Raw genomic sequence first — 27084 nt, 5'->3', positions numbered from 1 at the left:
TGGGTAAAGTGGAGTGCCAGGCCCTCCATGAACGGGGACCAGTCATCCCCAGGGCACACTGCTTCCTGGTGGTGATGGCTGGAACAGGGCCTGGTGTCAGTTTTTGAAGCTGTCTACCCTTGAAGTAATAATGGTTGGCTTCCTCTAGTCTCTGTGTCTTCTGTTTCTAAGGGGCAGGACCCTTGAACTTCTTCTATGGTGTGGGGCTTATGCATGAGGGGCTCAGCCAGCTCTATTCTCCTCCCTCCATTTGTTTCATGTGGACAGAAAGAAAGAGACAGAGAGGGAGAGACATCATAGGAGGCCCAGGTGGTGGCACACCCGGTTAAGCACACATAGCAGCAAGTGCAGGGGCCTGTTCCCCCCTGCAGGGGGTACGCTTCTGTGAAGATCAGCAGGTGTCTTTCTTTCTCTCCCCATCTCCCCCACCTCTCTCACTTTCTGTCTCATCCATAATAAATGGCCACCAGGAGCCATGGATTTGTAGTGCTGGCACCAAGCTCCAGCGATAACCCTGGAGACAAAAAATGAAAACAAAAAAGAGACTGTAAGGTTGCTCCACCATCCATGGCTCCCCTATGTGGTACCAGGGCTCGAACCCAAGGCCTGGGGTGCGGTGAGCTCTCAGCCGGGCCCTGACCAGACTTCCGATGGGCAGCAGCGCCATGTCCCCCATGAGCGGGCGGGTGCAGGCAGCGTGGGCAGCAGGGCACTCGTCTCTGCCCGCTGACTGCTCGGCTTCTTTCCGCAGCTGAAGATCAAGGAGAAGCAGCTGGCCAGCGACCAGGAGCAGCTGGCCAGCAAGCTGGACAGGGCGCTGTCGCTCACCAAGCAGGACAAGCTCAAGTCGCCCTTCAAGTTCGCCGACGGCGCCGGGGGCAAGGCCAAGGCCAGCGGGGGCTGCGCCAGGTACCTGCCGCCCTACGACAGCCTGCTGGGCAAGGACCGCAAGGCGCTGGCCAAGGGCCTCGGCCTGGCCCTCAAGGCCTCCCGCGAAGGTAAACACAGAAGGGCGGCCAAGGCCAGGAAGATGGAGGCGGGCTTCAAGGCGCGAGGCCAGCCCAAGCCGGCCCACTCCCCGTTCGCCTCGGAAGTGAGCAGCTACTCCTACAGTAAGTAGCGGCCGCCACCCCCGCGCCGTCCTCGGGGGCTCCCTTCCCTCCACCTTTCCGCCACCTTTCCGCCATGAGCGCCCTCGGCCCGCTTCCTCTAGGGCTGCGGCCGGAAGTCGAGGCAGTGGAGGCGGAAGTGCCTGTGGTTGGCGGGCGTCGCGGGGGAGCGTGCCTGTGATTGGCTCACTGCCTGATTGGTGGGTGGGAGCGGAACTCAGCGGCTCTTTCCTGCTCACCTTTGGTTGGTGCGCGGGCAGTTGCCCAGGTAGAGGCCTGGCACCACAGAAATGGAGGCCTCGTGGGCTAGAGTGACTGTTCCCTGGGGGCCTTAGAGCTGGTGGCACTGGCTAGCTTGGCCGGGGCTCAGGGACGTTGGTGGGGCATTTCTATGCTGCCTTCCAGGGACATCCCTCCAACGAGGCGTCTCCTCGAGTGGGGTGTTGAGCTGGGGGGCATGGCTTTGGTGGCCATTGAGCCCTGGACACTCCCAGCGGGAGAGCCCGAGGGACCCAGCCTGCTGTCCAGAGCTCCTGCTCGGGTAGCTGGGTCCCCCCCGAGGCTGGGCCTGCAGCCGGGAGGGTAGTCGATACTCAGTACTTGCAGGTGAATACCTGGTATCCAGGACCCATCGTGTCCGCTGTCCCTGAACCCTAGCCCAAGTGGCCAGGCTGTCAGAGGTCCCTGAGGAGAGGAAGGGGGTGACTTGAGCTGCTTATAGGATTGTGTGTCCAGAGGTACAACTCGAACCCGGAAACCAGAGGACAGTCTCAGGGACTCACATTCCCAGTCCTTTTTTGCTGGTTTCACCCACTGGAAACGGGGGACAGGGTCAGTGGAATAGCTCACATGGATAGCGCACTGCTTTGTTATGTGCACAAGCCAGGTTCGTACCCTGTTGCCACCTCACTAGAGAAAAGCAGTGCTGTGGTCGCTCCATCTCTGTCTCTGTTTGGGAAGGAGAAAGGAAGGGGAACAGCTAAGACCACGGTCGGGCATTGTTCTAGAAGCAGGATTGAGGACCCAGTGTCCTGGAGATGACACCCCAGCCTAGTTCCTGGTGCCCAGCCCTCCCCACCTCCTCTGTCTCAAGAGCTGATGCTGCTTGGAGACCAATAATTAATTTTTGAGCAAGGTCAATAATTTTTGAGCAATAATTAATTTTTGAGCAAGGTCCTCTGGCTTCTGTCATGGGTTCGAGTGGCAGGAGGACTCATCCCCTTGGAGTGTGAGCTCACAGGGCAGAGCTCAGCTTCCTGTGTCCTGGTTCTGCTTCACATGTGGAGGGTTCCGTGGCTCCAGGCCTGTGTCGCCAGCCATGGGGTGGGAGTGGGGGAACACTTCAGAGGTGTGGTGACTGAGCTTCTCAGTGGTGGGGGGGAGTCTGCCATCAGGTGCTGAAATGGGCCCCATTAATGTCAGGGCAAAGCTCTTTTTCTTTTCCCTGAGAGCGCTGCTCAGCTCTGGCTTAACTGTAGTTGAGGATTGAACCTGGGACCTCAGAGCCTCGGGCATGAGTCTGTTTGCAGAACCCTTATGCTGTCTCCCCCACCCGAAGCGCATTTTCTTGAGGCAAGAAGAGGTGTCTCTGGCCTTGGGGTTGCGGCTTCTCAGCTGCCTGCCAGGAGGACATGGGCTGGGCTCTGAGCTGGCAGCAGCCAGGTACAGTGCCAAGCTACTCTGGTCGTTGCTGCGTCTGCGCCTTTGGCTTCCCTGGTTCCAGCACGTGAGGTAGTGGCTCTCTGAGTCTGAGCTGCTCTGGCCCCTGATGTGGTTGACGTGGTCCTCACAGCACTGGCCAGGGCCTTTGGGCACGTTTGTGTGTGTGTGTGTGTGTGTGTGTGTGTGTGTGTGTGTGTAGGGGGATGTGTCCTCCACTCTTGGCCTCCTGGCATTTCTGCTGGTTCTGGAGAGGTGAAGATGGGCCAAGGTTTGCTGCTCCAGGGGGAGTGGCTGAGGAGCTTGGCTTGGAATCACATGGCCCCCCCACCCCCCAACCCTACAGTAGACAAAGATGGGGCCAAGAAAGGCCAGAGAGGAACTCAGGCCCTGTGGGCAGCCCAGAAGCATGCGGCCAGCTTGCTGAGGGGGGGCACCACACAGGGAGGTCAGGGCCATCTCCAGACCCTGCTTTCTGCACTTGGGGGTAACTGAGAGGCCCCAGGCAGCAGGAGGCTTGCCCACAGAGGGGCTGAGCTGCTGGAGGTGGCTGGCACACCTGGCATTGTCCCCCAGGGGTGTCACCAGGCTGGGCTGGGTCTCCAGAATGGTGCCCTTCTTCCAACCACCTCTCTGTGTTGGGGTGGGGGTGGTGGGTTCAGAGGAGGCCAGGCTCTGCCTCCTGGTGGCAGCCCCCTCCCCAGTGCTGGGGGAGCCAGGCCGGTGGCCAGCTCTCCAGGAGAACATACCAGTCCCACATGTGGCCTGCTATTTCTCCTGTGATGTGTGAGGGGGTGTGCTCCTTGGGGATCCCTGCTACCTTCCACCACTCACAGCGGGGCTCCATCCCTTCCTTCTTGTCTATGTCAGAGGGTGAGAGATGGAGGGAGGGAGAGAGGGAGAGAAAAAGAGAGAGGAGCCATTACTGCTTCACTGGCCATGAGACTCCTCATGCAGGTGCCTGGGGCTGGACCTCAGGCCCTCACACAGCAAAGTTTGCTACGTGTTGACGTGTCTCCTGGTTCCTCTGTTTTTTAAGTTGAGCTGATTTTGAAGGTGTATTTATTTTCAGTGGTGAAGAGAGGAGTGGGGGGGGGGGAGAGAACCATAGCATCTCTCTGACATGTGGTGCTGGGTATTGAACTTGGGCCTCAAGCTTGCAAGTTTACTCTGCCGCTGCTGTCTCCTGAGCTTTTCTTTCTTTTTCCTTTCTTTCTTGTTTTAAAGATTTTATTTATTTATGAACAAGAAAGGAGAAGAGAGAGAGAGAGAACCAGACGTCACTCTGGTACATGTGCTGCCAGGACCTCATGTTTGAGGGTTCAGTGCTTTATCCACTGCACCACCTCCTGGACCACACTTTCTTTTTTTTTTTCTTCCAGAGCCCCCACTCAGCTCTGGCTGATGGTACTGCTGGGGGGTTCAGTCTGGGACCTCTGGCGCCTCAGATGGGAGGGTCTCTTTGCATCACCGTTATGCTGTCTCCACTGCCCTTCCCTCCTCCTCCTCCTTCTCAACCTTTCTTTTCCTTTATTTTTAGGGAGAGAGGGAGGGGAGAGTTGAGAGTGGGACAGACACACAGACAGACAGGGAGGGAGGGAGAGAAATGTCCCAGTAGCATTCCAGCACTGCTGAGGAGCTGGGGCTTGAATTTGGGGCCATGTGGGTTGTCAGGTCTATCCATTACTGGGGAGACACCCTGCTGGCTGTGAGGAGAACTTTCTGGGCCTGGGCTGAGCACAGGTGATCATAGGCAACTACAGGTGAAAGGAGCCTGGCCTAGGAGGACCACCCGCCAAGGTGGCCAACACAGCTGACCGGAAGTCACAGAGGGAGTGACATATCACCCGGGGGGTATAAGGACCCCGAGTCCTGCCCTGGCAGGGCCCAACTCACTCTGCTCCCACCTGCTTTGACCACAGATACGGACTCGGAGGATGAGGAAGACTTTCTGAAGGACGAGTGGCCGGGCCCAGGCCCCTCAGGCGCCAAACTGCCGCCCTCCCTGCTGTGTGGCCCTGCGGCCAAAGGCAGCAGGCCCTCGGGAGCCCCCAAGCTGGGCCGGCGGGGCCTGGGGGGTGGCCGGACGCTGAGGCCACAGCCCACAGGCAGCCGGAAACAGCCCTTCTGCCTGCTGTTCCAGGAGCTGGACCGCTCCTCCCTGAGCGACTCCTCCGAGGAGGACTCGTGCGACCAAGGTTACTAGCTGCACACGCACACATACACACACACACACACACACACACACCCGGGAGGGGAGGCGGGCGGCTCTCTGCCTCCCCCCTGCGCCCCCTAAGGCCTGGCCCTCCGCTCCAGCGAGGCCCACGGGGACCCCTGTGACCGCAGCCGAGCTATCTGTACTCGGGTTTGGTGACGCCGAGCCTTATTAAACACTTGGAGTTGGTTTTTAACTCAACGTGTGTGCCTCGTCTCTCTTGCTGTGTCCTCACCTGCCCGCCAGGGCCCCCCACCCGCCCCCTCATCTCGTGCCTCCCCTCCCCTCGCAAGGCCAGGGCTGTGGTGGGGGATAGGTGGCTTCTCCTCTATTATCCAAATATCCCTGCTCAGGCTGCAGCCACCTCTGCCCGTCTGTGCTGAGTGACCCCAGCAGCTGGGTTCGCTGCCCCCTGCCGGGCACAGGCAGGACCCCCTGAAGGCCAGCCCCACACCTCCCTTATAAAGCAGGGGTCTGGGACCCCAAGAAATGCCCAGCTCTGATGTCAGGGTGAGGGGTCCCAGGGAGGAGCAGCCACAGGGCCCTGAGACTCCTCCTCAGGACTAGGGCGCCTTCGGGTCTGGGAGGCCATGCAGGTGCCTCCCTGGGAGCCCCCAAGGCACAGAGAATTCGAGGTGTGCCAGACAGGCCCCTAGCTCACCTGATGCCTTCCCCAGCCCCGACATCCTGGCCTATCCCCCGCTTCTATGTCCAGCCCTCAGTTCCCCAAAGCTGGGGTTCACGGCTTCCCCACACAGGAACTTGGCCCCCAAGAAGAGACAGTTCAGTGCCCCACCTTCATCCAGGTGCCCCCCACCCCCCAGCAGCAGGTGGCCTGCAGGGATATTTGTGTAATAGCCCCGCTGCTCTGAGCACCCCGCTGGCTTGGCTCCCTGTGTCTCCCCCCACCCCCCATGACGCTTTGAATGTCTGTTTTGGTCTCTTGCATTCGCTGTCACGCTGCACTCCGGACGCAAAGCCAAGGCTGGGAGTAGGGCAGACGGCACGCCGGCTCCGGCCACGGGCCTGGCCGGGCTCAGGGCTCCGTAGGTAGGCATGCATCCCCCCTGCCCGCCCCCACAGCCACCCGCACAGCCTCCCCACCACCACGCAGCACGGCGGGGGACTGCCTGCAGAGACAGTACTCCCACCTAACCCACCCCCACCCTGGGATTCTTGGGCTCCCCCTGCAGTCCCCGTGGTCTCACAGCTGTGGACTATTCCAGAAGTCTTTCTCACCCCCCACCGCCCCCTCCCTCAGACCAGGCCACATGCAGCCGAGAGGCTCTCAGCACCTGAGTTTGGTCTCTGTGAGCACCTGGTCTCTGGCTGTGATGGGACACCCCCCTCCCTCGCATCACCACACCCTCATAACCCCACAGACACAGGCAGCATCCAGGCTTCTGGAGACCCAGAGGCGTGGGTGGGAGAAAGTTCTGGAGTCTCCACACTCAAGCAGCCCAGGGAGGATAGCTGTTGGAGGGCAAGCTGGCCACCCCACCCGCCCGGGGGTGGGGGACCCCCTTCCCCAGTGGCCACCCCCAGCCAGGGCTGACAGGACCGCGAGTCTGCCTACACTTAGCCTGCTTTGCGCCCTGGTCCTGGGCGCAGGCTGGCGGTCGCAGGAGTGAGCGCTGCCTGACGCCTCCCCCCGCTCCCCTCCATCTGCCTCATCCACCCCTGCAGAGCAGCCCCCTAACAAGCCCCGGCTCTCTCCCCCCTCCCCTCTCCTCTCCCCCACTTCCCTCTGGTTCAGGACTGCCTCTTGTGGTCTGAAATCTGGGCTCCCGGAAGTGGGCAGGCAGAGCCTTCGCACTTGTGGGCACCCTGGCACCCCACTTTCGGCTCCAAGTTGGACGCAGCAAGTGGAGGGGGGGGGTAGGCTGGCTGGAAGCAGGAGAAGGTGGCTCAGCCTCTGGGAGGGCTCCCTGCAGGGTCCTTGCTGGGTCCCAGCCTCAGGTAGGCAGCCACCCCCCCCACACACACACCATGGAGCCAGCTGCCTTGTCTCCCCAGAAAGCCCAGAGCCGGTGAGGCCCTCCCAGCCCACATTCTTGGGGCGCCAGTTTCAGGGGGCCACACCCCTTCTGTTCCGATGGCTCCTGAGTGGTATGGCCTTACGGGGTGGGGGGTCGTGGAAGGAAAGAGAGGGGAGAGAGATCTCCACAGAGAGACAGACGGAGCCATGAAGACAGGGCAGAGTTGGGTCCGAGATGCCGGCTTAGGGCTCTCCCTGGGGGACGTGGAGACAGGTGACGACATTTTGCAGGATGGGGGTGGGGTGGGGTCAGAGCCTCTTCCTGGGTGCTCTGGGCGCCAGGAAGTCCCAGGGCTGCACCCCAGGTGTTCAGAGATGCACCGCACTTCATGGGTGGGCAGGCTCTGGATGCCAGAGCCCATTCTCGGCTTCACCGAGGGGCTACCCAGCCCCACCCCCAAGGGGCCAAACTGCACCATCTCCTGCTGCCACCCAGCCTCCCAAGTGCCCGGACCCCAGCCTGAGCCCCCGGGACCCCGTCCTCCCTCCTCCCCTTCCTCTCTGGCCTTCTTCTCAGTCTTCATGTTGTCCATGTGTGAGCTGTGTGTGGAGAGCGCGCCCTGTCTGTGTGTCCCTCACCGTGCATGTCTGTGCTCCCTTCTGGAAACCCACTCTGGCCCCCACTGCCGCCCGCCTGGGGCCCCCTGGGATGATGAGCACAGGGAGGCTGTGGGCTGGTTTGGGGTCCACCCAGCTGGTGAGGCTCCAGGAGCCCAAGGCTGGGGGGCCGGGCCCCCCTCTGACTTGCCCCTGTCTTGTACACGCCAGATGAGAGCTCCGAGGAGGACATGGAGGAGGATGCAGATGAGGTGGTCGGCTTCCGGCGGGGGAACCGGGAGCGGCCACTGTCGCCCGGCCCTGAGGAGAGCGGCCTGGGGCTTCTGGCCCGCTTTGCTGCCAGTGCCCTCCCCAGTCCCCCCGTGGGGCCCCCCCTGTCGCTGGTGCAACTAGAGGCCAAGCAGAAGGCCCGGAAAAAGGAGGAACGACAGAACCTTCTGAGTGAGTGCTCCCGGGGCCCCCCCCCCAGGAAGACTCAGCAGGAGGGGCACCTGCCTCCCCAGGCTGGCCAGGACTCCCACGCCCCACCCCATCTGGCCCAGCCCCCACTTCTCAACAGCAATGAGATCCAGTCTGCACTGAGTCTCCTTCCAGCTGGGCCCCTGCTGGGCTGTCTCTCCCCGTCTCTGTCTCTATCTGAAACAGCTTGGAGCTGTGAAGCCCCAGTGACAGCAACAACGAAGTCTTTTAAGTTTATTTTTGTTATCGTCTTTATTTATTGGATAGAGAGGGAGAGAGATCCCAGTTTCAACCCCCCACACCACCATAAGCCAGAGCTGAGCAGGGCTCTGGTTAAAAAAGAAAAACGAGAGGGAGCAAGACAGAGAGACACTTGCAGCCCTGCTTTGCCACTTGCAAAGCTTCCCCCCACCCATGGGGATGCAGGGGGTCAAGCCCAGGTCCTTGCACACTGTAATGTACACTCAGCCAGGTACACCACCGCCCGGCCCCGAAACTACAAAGTCTGAGGGGAAAAAAGGCAAAGTCCTCTAGGCAGCCCGGCCAGTGGACACTGCTGCGTCCCCACAGGAGTGTCTGGTGCTGACGTGGCCAACACCTGAGGCTAACAGGTTCCAGGACAGTTGCTGACAATTAGTCTGTTTTTGCGACAGATGGAAAGTTTCATCTAGGTGTGCATCTTTCTTCCTTTCTGTCTTTCTTTCTCTCTTTCTTTCTTTCTTGCCTCCAGGGTTATTGCTGGGGCTCAGTGCCTGCGCTAGAAATCCACTGCTCCTGGAGGCCATTTTTCCCCTTTTGTTGCCCTTGTTTATCATTGTTGTTGTTATTATTGTTGGATAGGATAGAGAGAAATGGAAAGAGGAGGGGAAGACAGAGAGGGAGAGAGAAAGATAGACACCTGCAGAACTGCTTCACCGCTCATGAAGTGACCCCCCCCTGCAGGTGGGGAGCCAGGGGCTTGAACCGGGATCCTTGCACCAGTCCTTGGGCTTCACACCATATGCGCTTAACCCGCTGCGCTGCCACCCAGCCCTGGATTTTCACCTTTTTATTATTTTTTTATTTTTAATTATTTTTATTGTTGTAGTTATTATTGTTGTTGTTACTGATGTTGTTGTTGTTGGATAGGACAGAGAGAAATGGAGAGAGGAGGGGAAGACAGAAGGGGAGAGAAAGATAGACACCTGCAGACCTGCTTCACCGCCTGTGAAGTGACTCCCCTGCAGGTGGGGAGCTGGGGGCTTGAACCAGGATCCTTACACTGGTCCTTGGAGGATTTTTAGTTTTTTTTTTTATAAAGTTTTTTTAAAATTTTATTTATTTATTTATTTATTTATTCCTTTTGTTGCCCTTGTTGTTTTATTGTTGTAGTTATTATTGATGTTGTCGTTGTTGGATAGGACAGAGAGAAACGGAGAGAGGAGGGGAAGACAGAGAGGGAGAGAGAAAGATAGACACCTGCAGAACTGCTTCACCGCCTGTGAAGTGACTCCCCTGCAGGTGGAGAGCCGGGGGCTCGAACCGGGATCCTTCCGCTGGTCCTTGTGCTTAGCGCCATGTGTGCTTAACCCACTGCGCTACCGCCCGACTCCCAGGATTTTTACTTTTTAAGGTAAGGTACCTGGTTGAGCTCACATATTACCATGCACAAGGACCCAGGTTCGAGCTCCTACTTCCCATCTGCAGGGGCAAGCTTCATGAGTGGTGAAGCAGGTCTGCAGGTGTGTCTCTCCCTCTCTCTCTCCCCCTGCCCTCTCAGTTTTTCTCTGTTCTGTCAAGTAAATAGAAAAAAATGGCTACTGGGAGCGATGGGTTGATAGTGCCGGCACCAAGCCCCAGCGATAACTGTGGTGGGGGGGCAGAGAGAGAGACTAAAACAAACCTTTTGGTAGACAGACGCCAGATGAGTAAGTGGTGAAGCCAGTGTCCTTAACGATAAAGTCACTGCACAAAGCTAGAACCTCAGGCGGGTCTGATCAGAGCAGGAGGGAAAGTCTGGCATGGCTGGGAGTCCCCCAGCTGGTTGTCTCCAGCTGGCTGGCTGTCTGTCTGTCTCCAACTGTGTTCAGCCCCGAGGACATGGGGGAGCCCCAGCCCAGGGAGGTTCTCCAGCAGCGGTACAGTGTTGTGGTGTCTCTCTCTTTCTCTCTGTTTCTCACCCTCTTTTTTTTTTAGGCCTCTATGTGAGCACAGATGTAAACCGTGCTGAGCCGTTCCCTTGCTCTCCTCAGTACTGCTTGTTTAATCTCCCCTTCCTCTTGGATTCATGGGTTTTTTTCAAACTTTCAAAACCTCAGCGTTCACTCACTACTCCTGGGAATCCAGTTGAGGCAACAGAAGATAACCCACTGGGCAGGGTCGGCCTGGGTTCTCACCTAGGCACTGCATGGAGCATCGTCACACCAGGGGAAGCTCTGGCACTGTGGTGTCTCCCCCTCCGTCCGTTGTTTCTCTTTCTACCTTTCCTTCTCTCTCTCTCTCTCTCTCTCTCTCTCAATTAAAAGGGATAAAGGGATTAAAAAGTTGGTCCAGGAGTCAGGCAGTAGTGCAGTGGATTAAGCGCAGGTGGCACAGAGTGCAAGGACCAGTGGAAGGATCCTGGTTCGAGCCCCCGGCTCCCCACCTGCAGGGGAGTCACTTCACAGGCGGTGAAGCAAGTTTGCAGATGTCTATCTTTCTCTCCCACTCTCTATCTCCCCTCCTCTCTCCATTTCTCTCTGTCCTACCTAACAACGACAACATCAATAACAACAACAATAATAACTATAACAACGAAAAACAACAAGGGCAAGAAAAGGGAAAATAAATAAATTTAAAAAGTTGGGGGGCAGGTGGTAGTGCAGCAAGTTAAGCACATGTGGCGCAAAGCGCAAGGACCGGCGTAAGGACCCCGGTTCAAGCCCCCGGCTCCCCACCTGTAGGGGAGTCGCTTCACAGGTGCTGAAGCAGGACTGCAGGTGTCTATCTTTCTCTCCCCCTCTCTGTCTTCCCCTCCTCTCTCCATTTCTCTCTGTCCTACCCAACAACAATAGACAACAAGGGCAACAAAAGGGAAAAAATGGCCTCCAGGAGCAGTGGATTCATAGTGCAGGCACCCAGCCCCAGCAATAACCCTAGAGGCAAAAAAATAATAATAATAAGTTGGCCCAGGAGTGGTGGAGTCATACACGCACACAAATCCCCAACACCACACACCCACGCACAAAAATAGCATGAGGCTGGGAGACAGCATGATGGTTCTGCAAACACTCTCCTGCCTGAGGGTCTGAGGCTCCAGGTTCATTCCCCAGCACTGCCATCAGCCAGAGCTGAGCAGGGCTCTGGGAGAGGGAAAAAAATGAAGGAAGGAAAGAAGGCAGGCTAGAGGGGCCAGTAAGTGGTTCACCTACTAGGGTGCGCACATCACCAGGCGTGAGAACCCAGGTTCGATCCCCCAGGCACCACGTGGTGTGGGTGGCGCTGGGGTGTCTCTCCTTCCTGACCCTCTCTGCCTCTCACCGTGTATCTGGAGACAAAACAAAACAAAACAAAGCACAGCCTCTAGGAGTGGTGGAATTACACAAGCACCATGCCCCAACAGTAATCCTTCAGGAAAAAAAAAAAAAAAAAAGAAAAGAAACGGCAGAGGGCAGGTGAGACAACTTAGTGGTTCTACAAGTAGCTTTCCTACCTGAAGCTCTGAGGTCCCAGTTTCAATACCCCGCAACACCTTCAGCCAGAGCTGAGCAGGGCTCTGGTAAAAAAATTATTATTATTACTTGTATTGTTTTTACCAAAGCCCTGCTCAGCTCTGGCTGGTGGTGGTGCGGAGAACTGAACCTGGGATTCAGAGCCTTAGGCATGAGAGTCTTTTTGCAGAACCATTATGCTTATTACACCACCCTAAAATTTTTTTTAAGTTTTTTGTTATCTTTATTTGATAGAGAAAGCCAGAAATCAAGAGGGAAGAGGAAGAGAGACAGAGAGACACCTGCAACACTGCTTCACCATTTGCAAAGCTTTCCCTCTACAGGTGGGGACCAGGGCTTTGAACCTGGGTCCTTGCGCCACCACCTGACCCTCGCCCGTTTTTTTTTTTTTTTTTTTTTTTTTTGCCTCCAGGGTTATTGCTGGGGCTCGGTGCCTGCACTATGAATCCACTGCTCCTGGAGGCCATTTTTCCCATTTTGTTGCCCTTTTTGTAGTTGTTATTGTTATTGTTGTCATAGCTGTTGTTGGATAGGACAGAGAGAAATCAAGAGAGGAGGGGAAGACAGAAAGGGGAGAGAAAGACAGACACCTGCAGACCTGCTTCACTGCCTGTAAAGCGACCCCCCTGCAGGTGGGGAGCTGGGGGCTCGAACCAGGATCCTTATACCGGCTGTTGCACTTTGCGCCATGTGCACTTAACCCGCTTTGCTATTGCCCAACTCCCCCCCTTTTTTTTTTTAAAGAAAAAAGAAGAAAAACAAAACTAGAACTGACCTTATATATTTGACCATGTCTCTGGTACCTGCTGTTCTTGGTTCTTGTGAGAGCTTTTTGTGAAAGATTCCTTAAGGTCTATTCCAGTTTACCAGCTGCAAATGGATTTTTTTTTTTTGCCTCCAGGGTTATTGCTGGGGCTCGGTGCCTGCCACTACGAATCCACTGCTCCTGGAGGCTATTTTTTTCCCCTTTTTGTTGCCCTTGTTGTTTTATCATTGTTGTGGTTATTATTGTTGTTGTTGCTGCTGCTGTCGTTGCTGGATAGGACAAGAAATCAAGAGTGGGAGAGAAAGATAAGACACCTGCAGACCTGCTTCACCAATTGTGAAGCGACCCCCCTGCAGGTGGGGAGCCAGGGACTAGAACCAGGATCCTCACACGGGTCCTTGGGCTTTGTGCCATGTGCGCTTAACCCACTGCGCTACTGCTCAAAACCCCTCCCCCTTCTTTCTTTCTTCCTTTGCCACCAGGGTTTTCTCTGGGGCTCAGTGCCTGTGTAACAAACCCACCACTCCTGTCATTCCCCCTCCTCCATTATTATTACTTTTTTCTTTCTTCTGACAGAGACAGAAATGGGGGGGGGCAGTGGTCCAGGATGTGGCGCAGTGGCTAAGGCACTGGACTCTCAAGCATGATGTCCTGAGTTCAGTCCCCAGCATCACATGTACCAGAGTGATGTCTGGTTCTTTCTCTCTCTCCTATCTTTCTCATTAATAAATTAATAAAATCTTAAAAAAAAAAAAAAAGAGATGGAGGGGAGGTGGGGAGAGAAGCAGCTGCAGTGTTGCTTCATTGCTCATGAAGCCTCCCCCCTGCAGGTAGGGACAGGGACTCCAACCTAGGTCCTGGCATAGGGTGGCATGTGCCTTCTGCCCCCTGTCCACCCGCTACAATTCCCAGCTCTGGCCCGGGCTGCCCGTGGGAGGAGGGAGCCTTTTAGGGGGACCCCGGCACAGCCCCCCTCTCCCCCACCTACAGGTACTGAGTTCGAGTTCAGCGACTCCGAGGCCGAGGTCAAGGTGCGGAGGCCCAAGAAGGGGCTCGGGGAGCCCGGGCCCCCGCTCTCTGGGCCCAGTGCCGGTGCCCGCGGCCAGCGACCCCCCAGCCCCAACAAGGCCAAGCTGGCCACCGAGAAGGGGCGCAGGGCAAGGCGGCTGAGGGGCCCCCGGGAACCAGGCCTGGAGGCAGGGCCTGAGGGCAGCGACGATGAGCTGTGGCCCCGCAGGCGCAGCGAGCGCATCTTCTTGCATGACGCGGCCCTGGCAGCCCCCGCACCCAGGGCCCCTGCGCCCCCCGCCAAGGCCGGCCGCTGCAGGCCCGGCCCACCCAGCCCACGCAAGGACAACCGGGCCCGCGACAGGAAGGACCCCAGGAAGGTAGGGGTGCCCGGGGGCCTCCAGCACTGGGCAGGGCTCAAGGCCCTGGGTGCAAACCCCAGCTCCACATGGGAGTCGCTGATGGCACCAGGGAGAGCTCCATGACTGGTGGAGCCATGCTGTGGGTGGCAGCGTGGGGCTGTGATGTCTGTCCTCTCTTCTGTCTCTCTTCTCAATAAATAATAAACTCAGGTGGGACTGGGCAGTGCCACACATGGTTGAGTGTGTATGTTACAGTGCACAAGGACCCGGGTTCAAGCCCTCAGTCCCCACCTGCAGGAGGGAAGCTTCACTAGTGGTGAAGCAGGGATGCAGGGATTTCTCATCCTCTCTCCCTCTCTGTCATCTCAATTTCTCTCTGTCCTATAAATAAAAAAGTAAAAATTATTTTTTAAAATTAGTGTTGGGGGGCCAGGCTGTGGTGCACTTGGTTAAGCGCACACATGACAGTGCACAAGGATCTGGGTTCAAGCCCCTGGTCCCCCAGCTGCAGAGGGAAAGCTTCACGAAAGGTGAAGCAGGGCTGCAGGTGTCTCTGTGTCTCTCTATCTTCCCCTCTCCTCTCAATTTCTCTGTCTCTATTTAATAAATAATAATAATAATAAGTAGGGCCAGATGGTGGGGCACCCAGTTGAGTGCATATGTCATCATGAACAAGGATCCAGGTTCAAGCCCTGACTCCTGCCTGTAAGAGGAAACTTTATGAGTCGTGGAGGGCCGCAAGCATCTCTGTGTCTCTCTCCCTGTCTCCTCCTCTCCTCTCAACTTCCTGTCAATGAACAAATAAACAATTATTAAAAAAAAAACTAGTGTATAAATAAATAAATAAAATTTAAAAATAGGGCTTGGGTGGTGGTGCACCTGACTGAACACATATGTTGTCATGCACAGGGACCCGGGTTCGAGCCACCAGCTCCCCACCTACAGGGGGAAAGCTTCACAAGAGGTGAAGCAGGGCCGCAGGTATCTCTCTGTCTCTCTCCCTCTCTATCTCTCTCTCCTCTCAATTTCTCCTTGTCCTGTCCAATAAGTAGATAACGCTAACCTGGGTTGCATTGGGAGCTCACAGGTGTGGGGGGGCGTGCCTCGCTATGCGCACAGCCCAGCTTCCAAACCTGGCTCCACACAGGAGGTGCCGCAGCACTGGGAGAAACTCCAGGACTGTGGCTTCACCCCCCCCACACACACACACATGCCTGGATGAAAAGAAAGGGTCAGAGGCATGGCCAGGAGGTAGCACAGCGGGTTAAGTGCAGGTGGTACAAAGTGTAAGGACTGGCATAAAGATTCTGGTTCGAGCCCCTGGCTCCCCACCTGCAGGGGAGTTGCTTCCCAGGTGGTGAAGCAGGTCTACAGGTGTCTATCTTTCTCTCCTCCTCTGTCTTCCCCTCCTCTCTCCATTTCTCTCTGTCCTATCCAACAATGACAGCGAGGATAACAATAATAATAATAACAACAAAAACAAACAATAAAGGGCAACAGAAGGGAAAAGATGGCCTCTAGGAGCAGTGAATTCTTAGTGCAGGCACCAAGCCCGAGTGGTAACTCTGGAGGCAAAGAAAAAAAGAAAAAGGGTCAGAGGGAGGTCGGCTGGTGGCACACCTGGTAGAGCACATATATTACAACACACAAGGACCCAGGTCTGAGCCTCCAGTCCCCACCTGCAGGGGGAAAGCTTCATGAGTGGTGAAGCGGGGCTGCAGGTGTCTCTCTGTCTCTCTTCCTCTCTCCCTTCTCCTTCCTCTTGATTTCTCTCTGTCTCTATTGACGAGAAAGAAAGAAAACATTAAGGAGCAAGTGGAGCAGTGTCCCAACTGACAGAGTGCCAGGTTCTCATTCCTGAGGCCGCGGGTTCAGTCCCCAGCACTGGGATGCTCTGCTTCTCTCTCCCCTCTGCCTCACGTGAAACACTCTCATATATCATCAGTTAAATAAATCTTTAAAAATAATAAAATAGGGGGCCCGGCGGTGGCACAGCGGGTTAAGTGCACATGGCAAGAAGTGCAAGGACCGGCATAAGGATTCCAGTTTGAGCCCCCAGCTCCCCACCTGCAGGGGGGTTGCTTCACAGGCGGTGAAGCAGGTCTGCAAGTGTCTATCTTTCTCTCCTCCTCTCTGTCTTCCCCTCCTCTCTCCATTTCTCTCTGTCCTGTCCAACAACAACATCAATGGCAACAACAAGGGAAAGAAAAAAAAAAAAAAGGCCTCCTGGAATAGTGGATTCATGGTGCAGGCACTGAGCCCCATAGATAACCCTGGAAGCAAATAATAATAATAATAATAATAATAATAAGGAGTCGGGTGGTAGCACAGCGGGTTAAGCGCAGGTGGCGCTAAGCACAAGGACCAGCGGAAGGATCCCGGTTCGAGCCCTCGGCTCCCCACCTGCAGGGGAGTCACTTCACAGGCGGTGAAGCAGGTCTGCAGGTGTCTGTCTTTCTCTCCTCCTCTCTGTCTTCCCCTCCTCTCTCCATTTCTCTCTGTCCTATCCAACAACAATGACATCAATAATAACTACAACAACAAAACAACAAGGGCAACAAAAGGAATAAATAAAAATAAATAAATAAATATATTTTTAAAATAATAATAATAATAATAATAAAATAGGGGGTCGGGCGGTAGCGCAGCAGGTTAAGCACACTTGGCACTAAATTCAAGGACCGGCATAAGGATCCCTGTTTGAGCCCCTGGCTCCCCACCTGCAGGGGAGTCGCTTCACAGGTGGTGAAGCAGGTCTGCAGGTGTCTATCTTTCTCTCCCCCTCTCTGTCTCCCCTCCTTTCTCGATTTTCTCTGTCCTATCCAACAACAACAACATTAATAACAATAACCACAACAAGGGCAACAAAATGGGAAAAATGGCCTCAAGGAGAAGTGGGTTCGTGGTGCAGGCACCGAGCCCCAGCATAACCCTGTAGGCAAAAATAAATAAAAAATAAAATAAAATGAAATAGGAGGCTGGGCGGTAGTGCATTGAGGAAGCACACGACAAAAACGGCAACATAATGGGAAAAATAGCCTCCAGAGCAGTGGATTTGGAGTGCAGGCACCGAGGCCCAGCAATAACCCTGGAGGCAAAATAATAATAATAAGGAAAAGAGCTGGGAGCAGGGAAACTACCTTGGTTTTGAAAAAATTAAAAGTAGGGGGCAGGTAGTGGTCCACTGAGCTGAGCACACACATCACCATGTGTGAGGACCTGGGTTCAAGCTCCGGCTCCACACCTGCAGGGGGCACACTTCACCAAGTGGTGAAGCAGGGCTGCAAATGTCTCTCTTTCCCTCTCCCCCTCTATCTCTCCTTCCTCTATCATCTTCTCTCTATCCTGTACGATAAATAAAAAATAAATAGGGAGCCAGGCAGTAGCACAGTGGGTTAAGTGCACATGGTGCGAAGAGCAAGGACCGGTGTAAAGATCTGGGTTCAAGCTCCCGGCTCCCCACCTGCCGGGGAGTCGCTTCACAAGTGGTGAAACAGGTCTGCAGGTGTCTGTCTTTCTCTCCCCCTCTTGTCTTCCCTTCCTCTCTATTTCTCTCAGTCCTATCCAATAACAATGACAGCAATAACAATAACAATAAACAAGGCAATAAAAAGGGAAAAAATAGCCTCCAGGAGCACTGGATTTGTAGTGCAGGCACTGAGCCCCAGTGATAACTCTGGAGGCAAAAAAAAAAAAAAGTGAAAAAATATATATATTTTAACAACGATAAAACAAGGGCAACAAAAAGGAAAAAAAATAGCTTCCAAAAGCAGTGGATTCGTGATGCAGGCACCGAGCCCCAGCAATAACCCTGGAGGGGAAAAAAAAAAATCTGTCAAATGGATTTAAAGTAACTGCTAAGTACGACACTGTAGGCAACACAGTGCCCCGTTTCTGAGTCTTTCCTTCCACAGCCCAACCCCCCTCCTGTTGTCCACAATCACCAACATTCAGATAGTGATGTTCCTTTCTTTACCAGAAAGAAATCCCAGATGTTCTCTGATGAAACTCCTTGGGAAGTTTTTGTTGTAATATTTGTTTTCCTGGGGAGTGTAACTTCTCAAGACTAGATCTCCATAGCTCTCCCCCAGTCCCGCACCCCCCCCCCCCCAGTCAATAGTGTGCAACCCAGGTTGAGGCCAGCCTCCAGCACACTGAAGGAAGTTTCTGCGCTGGGGTTTCTTTCACTATCTCTCTGCTTTTCTTCATCTATTAAAACAACAACAACAACAAATATATATATATATATATATATATATATATATATTTTTTTTTTTTTAAAGAAGAAAATGGGAAAACTCAACTCAGGGCAGCTGGCAGCCTTGTGCCTGTGTGTGGCTCCCATGTCCCTGGTGCTCTGAGAGGGCAGACAGTGGGGGGGCACAGGGAGCCCCTGAGGCAGAAGCTAGCTGTCTCCAGCCCGAGCCTAGGGGCTCCCCAGCTTCTGTCTGCAGGAACCTCCACATGGCAGCATCCGGGCCTCAGCAGTGCTTGGCTGCTGGGGGCCACGTAGTTATATCCTCCCCCCATGCGCACTTCACAACCCGCTCTTGGCAGGGAGGAGCTTGGACCCAGGCCTCTGTCCGTGCCCCTAATGGAGGGGGCCTCAAGCAGCAGTGGGGTCCCTCTGAAGGGTTACAGTGGCCCCGCAGCTTGTACTCAGACATGCTGCTTAAAAAAATAATCTTTTCGGGGGTCAGGCGGTAGCGCAGTGGGTTAAGTGCACATGACACAAAGCGCAAGGACCAGTGTTTAAGGATCCCAGTTCGAGCCCCCGGCTCCCCACCAGCAGGGGAGTCGCCTCACAGGCAGTGAAGCAGGTCTGCAGGTGTCTGTCTTTCTCTTCCCCTCTCTGTCTTCCCCTCCTCTCTCCATTTCTCTCTGTCCTATCCAACAACGAACAAACATCAACAATAACAATAATAACCACAACAAGGGCAACAAAGGGGGAAAAATGGCCTCCAGGAGGAGTGGATTTATGGTGCAGGCACTGAGCCCCAGCAATAACCCTGGAGGCAAAATAATAATAATAATAATAATAATAATAATAATCTTTTCAATTTATCTATTTGGACATAGATAGAAATCAAGATGAAAGGGGGAGGGAGAGGGCGGGAGACAGATGCGTGCAGCCCTGCTTCTTTCCTCATGAAGCTTTCCCCCTGCAGGTGGGGGCTGGGGGCTCAAACCCGGATCCTTGTGCAAGGGACCATACTGGGCGCACACCAGCACTGAGGTGCCCTGTTGCTTGGGGGCTCAAACCCAGGCTGCCCAGGGCTGGAATGGTCTGCCCCTCTATCTCTTGTTAAAATAAAAACAGGAGTCTGCTATGTGTGTGGTGCTATGGTGAGACAGCATCATGGTTCTGCAGAAAGACTCCTGCCTGAGGCTCTGAGGTCCCAGGTTCAGTCCCCAGCACCACCATCAGCCAGAGCTGAGCAGGACTCTGGGTCATAATGATATAATAATAATAATAATAATCAATAATATTAAACCAGGGAGATAGCATATTGGTTCTGCAAAAAGTCTCTTCTGCCCCAGGCTCCCAGGTTCAATCCCCAGCACCACCATCAGCCAAAGCTGAGCAGGGCTCTGGTCTTTCTCTTTCTTTCTATCTTTTTCCTCCCATCCCACCCCCTCCCTCCCTCTCATTAAAATAAGATAATATTTATTTATTATTGGATAGAGACAGAGAGAAATTGAGAGGGGAGCAGGAGGTAGCAAGGGAGAGAGCTACCTGTATCCCTGCTTCACCACTTGTGCAGCTTTCCCCCTGCAGGGACTTGAACACTTTGAGCACTGTAATGTGAGTGCTTAACCAGGTATGACACCGCCTGTTCCCATAAAATATGTTTTAAAAAATCTTTAAAAAATAATACAGGGAGTCGGGCGGTAGCGCAGCGGGTTAAGTGCAGGTGGCGCAAAGCACAAGGATCCTGGTTCGAGCCCCCGGCTCCCCACCTGCAGGGAAGCCGCTTCATAAGCGGTGAAGCAGGTCTGCAGGTGTCTATCTTTCTCTCCCCCTCTCCATCTTCCCCTCCTCTCTCCGTTTCTCTCTGTCCTATCCAACAACAAAGACATCATCAACAATAACAATAACTACAACAACAAGGGCAACAAAGGGAATAAATAAATACTTAAATAATAATAATAATAATACAAACACAGAAGCCAGGAGTCTGGTGGACTGGGAAAGACAGCACAGTGATTCTGCAAAAAGAATTTCTTGCTTGAGTCTCTGAGGTACCAGGTTCAATCTCCAGAACCACCATCAGCTAGAGCTAAACAGGGCTCTGGGGAAAAAAAGAAGGAAAAAAAGGAAGTAAAAGAAAGAGGAACCATGAAGGCCTGATTTGACATTACAGGTTCAGGCGGGGGTGGGAGAGGGGGGCTGGGCAAGGTTAGGGGTCCCCCTGTACCCCTCCCTCCAACAGCTCCGTCTTTTGCACTCTAAGGCTCTCTGCATCCTATCATTCAGGGCTCTGATGGAGGCTTGGTGCTCAGTTCTTTGATCTTTGTCTGTTCACGAAGGGAGTAGAAGAACCAGGGCACTGCCTGGCACGGACGCCAGGCCTTACACTCTGTGTCCCTGGCCCTCCCGGGTTGGCAGCTTGTCCTCAGATCAGCCAGATACGGGTGTGTGTGTGTGTGTGTGTGTGTGTGTGTGTGCACTCTTCTGGGAGGAGGCTCTGCCTTGAGAGTGGGCAGCCCTCACACTTCTGCCCTCTGGAGGGCAGTGCAGGCCGCTGGGGAGCGCATTTCAGTGGCCACCCGCTGGGCAGAGCTTCACAAGGACAGAGCAGTACTGCAGGTCTCAGAAAGGAAGGGAGGGAAAGAAACCATCGGGAATGATGGATTTGTCTCAGCAGAAACCCCCGTGGCATAAATAATAATAACTGGGACCAAGCGGTGGCACACTAAGTTAAGCACATGTTATACCATGCTCAAGGACCCGGGTTCAAACCCCCACTCCCCACCTGCAGGGAGGAAGCTTCACAAATGGTGAAGCAGGGCTGCAGGTGTCTCTCTCACTCTCTGTCTCCCTGTCCTCTCTCTGTCCTGTCCAATAAAATGGAAAACATCGCCACCGGGAGTGCTGGACTCGTAGTGCCGGCACCAAGTCCCATAGATAAGCCTGGAGGAGAAAAAGGGAAAAAAAGTATTGGACTCTGAGTTCAGTCCCCAGCAGCATTTGTACCAGAGTGATATCTGGCTCTTTCTCATTCTGCCTATCATCTTCATGAATAAATAAAATCTTAAAAAAAAAAAAAGAAGAAGGGAGTCTGGTGGTAGCGCAGCAGGTTAAGCGCACGTGGCGCAAAGCTCAAGAAACAGCGTAATGATCCCGGTTCGAGTCCCCGGCTCCCCACCTGCAGGGGAGTCGCTTCACAAGCGGTGAAGCAGGTCTGCAGGTGTCTATCTTTCTCTCCCCCTCTCTGTCTTCCCCTCCTCTCTCCATTTCTCTCTGTCCTATCCAACAATGAAGAAAGACAAGAATAAGTACAACAATAAAGCAAGGGCAACAAAAGAGAATAAATATATATTTTTTAAAAGTAGTCAAAAGAAAGAAAGAAAGAAAGAAAGAAAGAAAGAAAGAGAAAGAAAGAAAGAAAGAAAGAAAAAGTAACTGGTGGATTGACAACCCTGGTGGCAATCACCATCATCATTATCAGGGGCCAACAGTGGTCAGCTAGGCCACCACACATGTCACCACACACAAGGACCCAGGTTCATGAGTGGTGGAACAGGGCTGCCAGTCTCCCCTGATCTCTCTTTCCCTAATATACATATTTCTCCTCATATTTCTATCTCAATTTCTTTCTGTCCTATCAAATAAAAAATAATTAAAATGATAATTAAAAAGAAAAAAGTGGCACACCTAGTTAAGTGCACATGTTATAATGCACAAGGACCTGAGTTCAAGCCCCTGGTCCTTACCTGGAGGAGGAGAGCTTCACAAGCAGTGAAACAGGGCTGCAGGTGTCTATGTCTCTCCTCGATCGTTCCTCCCCTCTCAATTTCTCTCTCCAATAATAAATATATTTTTTTAAAATGTTATTATCTTTATTAGTAACTGGATAGAGAGCCAGAAATTTAGAGCGAAAGGGAAAAATAGAAATGGACAGAGACAGAGACACACCTGCAGCCCTGCTTCACCACTCGTGAAGCTTTCCCCCTGCATGTGGGAGCCAGGGGCTTGAACCTGGGTCCTTGGGCATAGTAACATGTGTGCTTAACCAAGTGCACCACCACCCAGCCCCAATACAATTTTCTAAAAATAAGATCATTTAGGAATTGGGCGGTAGCGCACTGGGTTAAGCACACGTGGCATGAAGTGCAAGGACTGGCGTAGGATCCCTGTTCGAGCCCCCAGCTCCCTACCTATAGAGGAGTCGCTTCACAAGCGGTGAAGCAGGTCTGTAGGTGTTTATCTCTCTCTCCTCTTCTCTGTCTTCCCCTCCTCTCTCTATTTCTCTCTGTCCTATCCAATAACAATGATAATCACAACAACAACAACAAAAAAACAAAAAACAGGGCAACAAAAGGGGAAAAAATAGCCTCCAGGAGCAGTGGATTCATGGTTCAGGCACTGAGCCCCAGCAATAACCCTGGAGGCAAAAATAAAATAAAATTAAATTAAATTAAAAATAATCAACTTTTTAAAAAGTCCAGTTGACTTCTGCCTTGCGGACATGGGGTGTGGGGTGGGGACATCCCAGAGCGGTAGTTTGGGGACATTCCCACCCGTGTTTGGGACAGGAGCCTGTGTGTGCTCCCTGCCTGCCTCAGCCAGGTGTCCACAGGGGTTGCAGTGCCTGTAGAAGGTCCCGGAAGGTCCCACCATCTGGCCACATGCATGGGCACACGCCATGGCGAGGCCTCAAGGGAGGGGGGTTCTGGCTGGGGGGTGCACAGGGCACCCCCTAATGGCCCCTCACTCTGCTTCCTCCCCCAGAAGAAGAAAGGGAAAGAGGCAGGTACCGGGACCTCACTACCCCTGGAGGCCCGGGCCCCCCTCACCAGTTCTCCGGCTGGTGCCAAGCGGAGCAAGGCCAAGACCAAGGGCAAGGAGGTGAAAAAGGAGGTGAGGGCCTGGGGGTGGGGCGGTCTCCTGGCTATGGCAGGTGTATATGCGTGTGCGTTGGGGGGACTCCCGGGCAGACCCCAAGCTGTGCCCATACCCCTAGCCCCGCGGAAAGGGTGGCGCCGTGAGCAGGCTGATGGAGAGCATGGCAGCCGAGGAGGACTTCGAGCCCAACCAGGACTCCAGCTTCTCAGAAGATGAGCAGCAGCCCGGCGGGGGTGCCGTGGAGCGGCCGCCGACCCCCGGTAGGTTCCCCGAGGGCTGCGTGTGGGGCGCCCAACTTGTGCAAAGGCCCCGGGGTCGGCCGTGACTGCCACTCAGAGGCTGGGGGCCGCTCGGGGAATGGAGGACGGAGGTGGGGGTCCCCGGCCCCCGCCCACCTGTGCCCCCCACAGCTCCCCGTTCGTGCATCATCGACAAGGAGGAGCTGAAGGACGGGCTGCGTGTGCTCATCCCGCTGGACGACAAGCTGCTGTATGCCGGCCATGTGCAGACCCTGCACTCCCCCGACATGTGAGCCAGCCACCCCAGTGCAGGGTGGGCGGGGCAGGGCCTGCAGGACCCCAGCATCAACCTCCCCTGACCCCCACCCCGCAGATACCGCGTGGTGGTGGAGGGTGAACGAGGCAACCGGCCACACATCTACTGCCTCGAGCAGCTGCTGCAGGAGGCGGTGAGAGGGGCCCTGGGCAGGTGGGGGCCTCCCCCCGGGGTTCTCGGGATCCATGGCACTCAGTCCCCACCTTCCAGATCATCGATGTGAGGCCAGCCTCCACACGCTTCCTGCCCGAAGGTACACGCATCGCAGCTTACTGGAGCCAGCAGTACCGCTGCCTATACCCCGGAACAGTGGTCCGAGGTGAGCCCCACCCTTGGGACCCAGGGTCTGAGCCCACGGGACTGTCCCCCCGCCACCCCCAGAATCCGCCCATCCTGGGCTCCCTGGCCCCCAGAAGCCCCACACCCTTCATTCTGCAAGCCAAAGGTAATGTCAGGTTTGGACCAAAGGGTTCAGTAGCATCCTCAGGAAAGTGGGGTGTTGTTGGCAGGACAGGAGGGGGAGGAGGGCAGCCGGCCAGAAAGAGGACAGGTCATAGTCTGGACTCTCAGGCATGAGGGCCCGAGTTCAGACCCTGGCACCAGCTCCTGGGGACAGATGCTCTGGCTCCTCTGTCATCAGGTCATAATTAGGGGCGCCTGTTAACCAACCATGAGGATCCAGGTTTGAGCCCCCACTCCTACCTGCAGGGAGGAAGCTTCACAAGCAGTGAAGCAGGTCTGCAAGTGTCTATCTCTCTCCTTTTTCTCCCTCAATTTATGTCTCTATTGGATAATAATTAAAAATTAATAAGGGGCTGGGTAGTAATGCAGTGGGTTAAAGTGCACATGGTGAGAAACGCAAGGACCAGTGTAAGGATCCCGGTTCAAGCCCCTGGCTCCCCACCTGCAGGGGAGTCGCTTCACAGGTAGTGAAGCAGGTCTGCAGGTGTCTATCTTTCTCTCCCCCTCTCTGTCTTCCCCGTCTCTCTCCATTTCTCTCTGTCCTATCCAACAACAATGGCAACAACAGCAAGGGCAATCAAAATGGAAAATCATGGCTTCCAGGAGCAGTGGATTCATTATTCAGGCACAATTAGCCCCAGTGATAACCCTGGAGGCAAAACAAAAAAAGTCTTAAAAAATTAATTAAGTGGTCCGGGAGGTTGCACACTGGATAGGGCACTGGACTCTCAAGCGTGAGGTCCCAAGTTCCATCCCCGGCAGCACATGTACCAGAGTGATGTCTGGTTCTCTCTCTCTCTCTGCTATCATTTCTCATGAATACATTTAAAAAATTTTAATATTTATTTATTTATTTATCCCCTTTTGTTGCCCTTGTTGTTTTATTGTAGTTATTGTTGATGTCGTTGTTGTTACATAGGACAGAGAGAAATGGAGAAGACAGAAACGGGGAAGACAGAGGGGGAGAGAAAGACAGACACCTGCAGACCTGCTTCACCACCTGTGAAGTGATTCCCCTGCAGGTGGGGAGCCGGGGGCTCGAACTGGGATCCTTACACCGGTCCTTGTGCTTCATACCATGTGCCCTTAACCCACTGTGCTACCGCCCGACTCCCCAAAGTATTTTTTAAAATAAAAAATTAGTTAATCTTTTATATTTAATTGCCACTGGGGTTATTGCTGGACTTTGGTATTTGCAGGACAAATCCACCGCTCCCTATGGCTGTTTTTTTTTTTTTTAATTTTTTTGTAATTTTATTTATTTATTTTCCCTTTTGTTGCATTTGTTGTCTTTTTATTGTCGTTGTAGTTATTGTTGTTGTTACTGATGTCATTGTTGTTGGATAGGACAGAGAGAAATGGAGAGAGGAGGGGAAGACAGAGAGGGGGAGAGAAAGACAGACACCTGCAGACCCGCTTCACCACCTGTGAAGTGACTCCCCTGCAGGTGGGGAGCCGGGGGCTCGAACCAGGATCCTTACACCGGTCCTTGTGCTTTGCGCCACATGCGCTTAACCCACTGCGCTACTGCCGGACTCCAGGCTGGGTTGTTTTTTAAAAATATTTTTTATTTATTTTATTATTAGATAGAGACAGAGAGAAATTGAAAGGAGAGGGAGAGAGACAGAGAGACATCTGCATCCCTGTTTCACCACTTGTGAAGCTTCCCTCCTGCAGGTGGGGACCAGGTGCTTGAACCTGGGTCCTTGTGCACTATAATATGAGCACTAAATCAAGTGTGTCACCAACTCCCTACTTTTTTTTTTATTTATTCTTTTTGTTGCCCTTGTTGTTTTATTGTTGTAGTTATTATTGATGTCATTGTTGTTGGATAGGACAGAGAGAAATCGAGAGAAGAGGGGAAGACAGAGAGGGGGAGAGAAAGACAGACACCTGCAGACCTGCTTCACCGCCTGTGAAGTGACTCCCCTGCAGGTGGGGAGCCGGGGGCTCGAACCGGGATCCTTCTGCTGGTCCTTGTGCTTAGCGCCACCTGCGCTTAACCCGCTGTGCTACCGCCCGACTCCCAACTCCCTACTTTTTTAAAAAAAACATTTAAAAAATACTACGTTACAGAGAGACACACACACCAGAGCCCTGCTCAACTCTGGCTGATGGTGGTGCTGGGGATTGATCACATGATGAATTTACATTTTTCCTGTTCCTCCCTCCCATCCTTCCTTCCTTCTTTTTTTTTTTTTAAAGTTTTTATTTATTTATTTATTTATTTATTTATGAGAAACATAGAAGGAGAGAGAAAGAGCCAGACATCACTCTGGTACATGTGCTGCCGGGGATTGAACTGAGGACCTCATGCTTGAGAGTCCGATGCTTTGCTTACTGTACCACCTCCCGGACCACCCTTCCTTCTTTTTAAAATAATATTTTATTTTATTCATTACAAGATAGGGACAGAAATTGAAAGGGGAGGGGAAAATAGAGAGACACCTGCAGCACTATTTCACCACTCGTGAGGCTTTTCCCTTGTAGGTGGGGACTAGGGACTTGAACCCGGTTCCATTTGCACTGTAATGTGAGCACTTAACCAGGTGTGCCACTGCCTGGCCCTCTTTCTCTCCATCTTTCTTTCCATTTTATCTAATAGCACAGCGAGAAATGGAGAGGGAGGGAAGTGGTAGATAGGGAGAGAGACAGAGAGACCCTGCAGGTGGGCACTGAGCCAGGTCTTGGCACCTCCTCTTCCCCCACACCTGGGCGCCTCCCCATTGTCATGGCTCTCAGGACCTGATGTCTCTCCCGTGTCTCAGTCTCTCAGCAGAGACGCATCCTGGCACTTTGTCAAGAGGAGCCTTCACGGGCTCCCGCCAGGGCCCCTCTTACTTATTGCCAAGATAGTGGCAGGCCCCTGAGTGCACACACTACCCTGTATGAGAACCCCACTTGAACCCTGGGCACCAGGAGGGAGTACCAAGCACAGGGGCAGCTTCATGAGTGGTGGAAGCGGTGTGGTAGGGTCTCTGTTTCTCTTGTCTCTCTGACACTGGAAAGCGAGGATAAAAGAGTTCCCTGGGGGTAGGGGGCGGGGGCCTCCCCAGGGATGTGTCCAGGGAGCGGGGCGTCATCCTGCACCCTTGCCCCACCCCCCAGGGCTGCTGGACCTGGAAGATGATGGT

The 27084-nt window shown here is 53.9% G+C and overlaps 1 protein-coding gene across 6 annotated transcripts in view; it reads left to right on the top strand.

Annotated features, from left to right (window-relative positions):
• Nucleotides 1-27084, top strand: part of TNRC18 (trinucleotide repeat containing 18) — a 78602-nt gene that overhangs the window by 45113 nt on the left and 6405 nt on the right. For 5 of the 6 annotated variants that reach the window (XM_060173235.1, XM_060173232.1, XM_060173237.1 and 2 more), the window contains 10 exons: nucleotides 752-1112; nucleotides 4691-4966; nucleotides 7790-8020; nucleotides 13484-13881; nucleotides 22820-22948; nucleotides 23052-23193; nucleotides 23344-23461; nucleotides 23546-23621; nucleotides 23699-23807; nucleotides 27059-27084. The exon at nucleotides 27059-27084 is cut by the window's right edge and continues 91 nt beyond it. In XM_060173235.1, coding sequence (XP_060029218.1) covers nucleotides 752-1112; nucleotides 4691-4966; nucleotides 7790-8020; nucleotides 13484-13881; nucleotides 22820-22948; nucleotides 23052-23193; nucleotides 23344-23461; nucleotides 23546-23621; nucleotides 23699-23807; nucleotides 27059-27084 — 1866 coding nt within the window. The remainder of the gene's footprint in view (nucleotides 1-751; nucleotides 1113-4690; nucleotides 4967-7789; nucleotides 8021-13483; nucleotides 13882-22819; nucleotides 22949-23051; nucleotides 23194-23343; nucleotides 23462-23545; nucleotides 23622-23698; nucleotides 23808-27058) is intronic. The other variant, XM_060173234.1, reaches the window with a different exon arrangement.

This window comes from Erinaceus europaeus, chromosome 15, assembly GCF_950295315.1.
Source record: "Erinaceus europaeus chromosome 15, mEriEur2.1, whole genome shotgun sequence".
NCBI classification, from domain to species: domain Eukaryota; kingdom Metazoa; phylum Chordata; class Mammalia; order Eulipotyphla; family Erinaceidae; genus Erinaceus; species Erinaceus europaeus.
Note: the sequence above shows the minus strand (reverse complement) of the source record. Positions and strands in the feature narration are given on the sequence as shown.